The 4,455-nt window shown below is 37.8% G+C and overlaps 1 protein-coding gene across 1 annotated transcript in view; it reads right to left on the bottom strand.

The window, feature by feature from the left end:
- Positions 1–453: 453 nt before the first annotated feature.
- LOC102851535 (non-histone chromosomal protein HMG-17-like) overlaps positions 454–4,455 on the bottom strand; it is a 5,241-nt gene continuing 1,239 nt past the window's right edge. The window contains exon 2 of the mRNA XM_006902037.1: positions 454–480. Within this exon, the coding sequence (XP_006902099.1) occupies positions 454–480 (27 nt within the window). The remainder of the gene's footprint in view (positions 481–4,455) is intronic.

The following is a 4,455-nucleotide window of genomic DNA, read 5'->3' as shown; positions in this document are numbered from 1 at the left end:
GAAAAAGATGTGGTAATTAACTTTAATGAAAATTTATGATCTTTGAAGCTCTACGGGCAGATTTATTTTCTCTGGCAGGTCTCTATCTGTAGGAATTTGACTTATTGACTGTGTGTAGCAATTGGCTGACTTCAACATAAAAATAAAAGTGTCCTGAATTATCAGTGACACGTGAAATCATAAACTAGCAGCAAGTTACCTTTAAGTAGATCGTGACTTAAGTATGTCTGTGATTTATAGAGGTTTTCAGTGGCTGCTTAAATAAGTAGATTTCCATACCTTTCTTCTGAGATGCTTTGGGGGGAATCTAAAGTTTCAACCTTTCAGTCAATACCCAAGCATCTTCACCACATGCACTGCTCAGAGATGTCATGTGATCATTAGTGTTTTATTAAAAGTAGAAGAGAGAGATGGAAGGAGAACTTACTTATAGTGACATAATTTCAAACAGACTCAGTTGACTTTGGCAATGTAAGCAACCTTTAGAATTTAGAAAAAAACAAATCAAAACCACATTTTCCCTGAGACCCTTCAAAAAAGGAGCACAGGTGAGTTGATTTTATTCCAGGGAGATCATTGTGGACCACTTTCAGAACTACAAATAACAAATTTGGGGAGTTTTGAGCTATTATCTGTTGCTTTTCAAGTAGACTCTGACTCACGACAACCTTGTACTTTGGAGCAGATCCATATCCCATGGGGTTTTCCATAGCCAATACTTTGAAAGTAGAATGCTAAACTTTTCTTTCTCTTTTTTCCTTTTTTTTAAAATTTAAATTTATCATTAATTTCAGTCAGTAAAAATTTACAGAGACTTTGGGTTTCCATTCATTCACTGTTGCACTTTTCTCCCCTCCCAACCCTCCCCCCTAGTACACTACCCTCTTAAAAAAGTAAAAGACAAGTAATTTCATTGTTTTACAAACCCTCCCCCAGGTCCACTCCACCATGTAGCCTTCGCTCTAGACACCTGTCATGACAAAAAATAACTAATCACATATCCCTTTTAAACAGTTTTCTCCCTCATCTGTTTCAATGCAGTATACATTATTGAACCCATCTTTCTCAGTCTCCCCCCAATGTCAAGGTCAGTCCTTTTTTACAACAGTGGCACCATGCAGTATTTGTCCTTTTGTGACTGAGATACTTCACTCAGCATAATGTCCTCCAGGGTCATCCATTTTGAATAATATTGCATTAGTTCCTTGTTTTTTTTTTAATGCAGCATAGTATTCCATTGTGTGAATATACCAGAACTTCTCTATCCACTCGTTTGTTCATGGGCGCTTAGGTTGTTTCCAACTCCTTGCTATTGTGAACAAAGCCATGATAAACATGGGTGTGCATATATCTGCTTGGATGTCAGTTATGGTCTCTTTGGGGTATATTCCCAGCAGTGGAATTGCTGGGTCAAATGGTATCCCTATTTGTAACTTTTTGAGAATGCGCCATACTCCCTTCCAGCGGTTGCACTATAAACATTTCTTTCTAGGCGCCTCCAATGAAGGTGAACCTTTGATCTTTTGGTTAGCAGCCAACAATTTGTACTGTCCAAGCTTCTGTTAAGCTGTTTTTGTTGTCCGGTGCTGCTGAGTCAGTTCTGCCTCACAGCAACCCTTACGCGTACCTGCATGGTGCACTGTCTGGTTCTGTCTCATAACTTGCCCTATGTGTAATAGAATGGCGAACTGCCTGGTTTTGCATGGTCCTCACAACCTGCCCTATGTGTAACAGAATGGCACACTCTCTGGTTCTGCACCGTCCTCACAACCAGCCGTGCTGGAGCACGGTACCACAGACACTTCATCGATCCTTCATTTGAATCTTTCTCTTCTTCGCTAATCCTCTACTTTGCCAAGCCTGATGTCCTTCTAAGTATTAAGTCTGGCAATTTATTACAGCAGCCCTAGGAATCCCATACAAATTCTAATGTTACAAAAGGAAGATATCCTTTAAATTATAGATAGAGAAAGAGAGATAGATATTGCAGGTAAAATAGTAAAGATATATTTATTAGAAAGTTACATTCTCAAAGGGATGGACCTCCCTCCTTGAAAGGAAATACAGAGAGGCCCTTTACATGCTATCTTATTTAATTAATTCTGATGCAGGCCATGGTTTTTGCAGTGACTTGTGATGCATTGGAGAGCAGGACAATTATTAAAAATGACAGAAGAATTGATGCCTTGAGATGTGGTGCTGGAGAAGAGTATAAATCATACCATTAACAGTTAAGATAACAAATAGATCTGTCCTGGAGAAGGTGAAACCAGGCTGCTCCTTGGAGGCAATGATTTTGAAACTCTGTTTCACATACTTTGGGCATGCTGCCAGGAGGTACCATTCTAAGAGAAGGACGCCATACTTGGAAGGGTAAAGGTCATCTCAAGAGAGGAAGACCCTGTATAGGATGAATTGATACATTAACTGGAGTAATAGGACAGGTGTGTCAGAGACATTGAAGTTAGCTCTGGATAGGGCAGAATTCAGAGCTGTTGTTCATAGGGTTGCTATGAGTCACAGGCAACTCAACAGCACACAAAAACAACAAGATATCATTTAATTGTATTATAATTAGGAGCAAATTGACTCTTTGAAATAGATCTATTTTAAGTAAATGTTTATAGTGGGGAGAAACCCAGTAATAATTTATCATAATGAATTAATAGATGATCCAGAATGCAGATTGTATAAGTTACTGTTGGAGAGAAACACCCTTGATGCAAAGAGCATTTGCACATCTGTGCACTGTTTGTTATATACTTGGAGGACAAGTAAGCCTTTAAATTTAAAGGCTTTTATTATTTTTATTTTTATTATTTGTTATTTCCTTCTCTTGCAAAAATAAAACTCATGAAAAAGATGTGTATACTCATTAGACTATATTGAACTTAACATAGCTGGGTTTTAAATTTCCATTTCTCTAGCAGTATCAGTAATTTTACCTGTATAACCAGCTCCCTCCAGGGAGGGCTGCCTTTCTGTGTAATTTGATTTCCATAGTTACATAGGATGAAACCCTGGCCCCTTGAAAACAAGGTATTGATCTGGTAAGAATCTACCTTATTCTTATTCATGAAAGATATTTTCAGCTACAAACATTTAAGGTTCTGGGGGAAAAAATCACCCTCTTCTAAAGGAATACTAATTAGGACTTAGCCTGATAGTTGCTGCCCTAATTTTTATTCTAACTTTTTATAGATTGTTATGTATTTAATTTGGACAATATCTGACAAAACAATATTGACTATAAAGAAGAAGGAAGTCTTCAGTTCTGACAAGAGGCCTTGACTTCTCATAAGCCACACAGTTATGCATGTATTATTATCTTTTGGTTTGTTGACCCTTTTCAGCAAAATATCTCTGGTACTAATTTATAAACCAAAACAGAGGAGTGAGGAAGAGCTCACTCTGGGAGGTTTCACATGACTTCAGCATTTCTGAGTCCAGAGAGTTTAGGTTTGGGCTGTAGAATTCTCAATTTCTTGCAGACATATCTGAAATACTGAATTTTATTCCTTTCCTTTATCCTATTATCTAAACATTGCAGAAGAAATTTCCAATTTTTTTTGCACATTATGCATAAACAGTATTACCGTTTCAAGCAATATGGAGTTCAGTGATAGTAATTGTTGTTTGGTTCTGTCCAGTTGACTGCTACAAATTTCTCCAAATCAAGTGACTCATGCTGTGCCATGCCAATCTACAAAAATCCACTGCCATCAAGTTAATTCTGACCCATAAGACACCTTGTAGAGCAGAGTAGAACTGCCTCATATTCCAAGGCTCCAATTTTTACAGAAGCGGATTGCCACATCTTTCTCATATGAGTTTAAAGCACTAATTTTTTAGTTAGCAGCCTAGTAGTTTAACTACCAGAACTTCCTGTCAATATAAGTGAACAAAGTCAATGCCTCTCTGGTGGTTCTCTGAAAGAGATGGATGATTAATCTCCTCCTGCCCCACTTATATATAGCCTCAAAAACCCATTGGAGGGTCAGCTAGGAGTTGGTTCTGTCTTGACGACAGTAATTTTTTTTTTAATTCCCTCAATTAGGAAATACCTCCTATCAGGTGGGGAAAACCTGCAAGTAATTTCAGAAAGAAGCAGTGAAGGTTGGGCTATGATAGGTTAAGAAGAAAGAAACGATATTCATACATAGTACACAAAACAGCAACTTCAAACATGGGAACTGATATATGAAAGATTTGATGCTATAAAAGTGTAGAGGAAGGACAGGAGAACATTATGCTACGCGAATAACTCAGTACCATAAGATACTGTATAAGAGCATTATTGTAGAAATAGAAAGATATATAGTAAAATGTGTATGAGGATTCAAGGGTGAGAGAGTGAGAGCAAAGAGGTAAGGCTGGGCAGGGGGTAATCATAGTGTCACACAATTTTATGTATAGGGGTAGAGGTGGATAAAAGAAGTGGGAAAGGTCTGGTGT

Source organism: Elephantulus edwardii, unplaced genomic scaffold (assembly GCF_000299155.1).
Source record: "Elephantulus edwardii isolate Elephantulus edwardi_28Jun2011 unplaced genomic scaffold, EleEdw1.0 scaffold00360, whole genome shotgun sequence".
NCBI classification, from domain to species: domain Eukaryota; kingdom Metazoa; phylum Chordata; class Mammalia; order Macroscelidea; family Macroscelididae; genus Elephantulus; species Elephantulus edwardii.
This window is presented reverse-complemented; position numbering and strand designations above follow the sequence as displayed.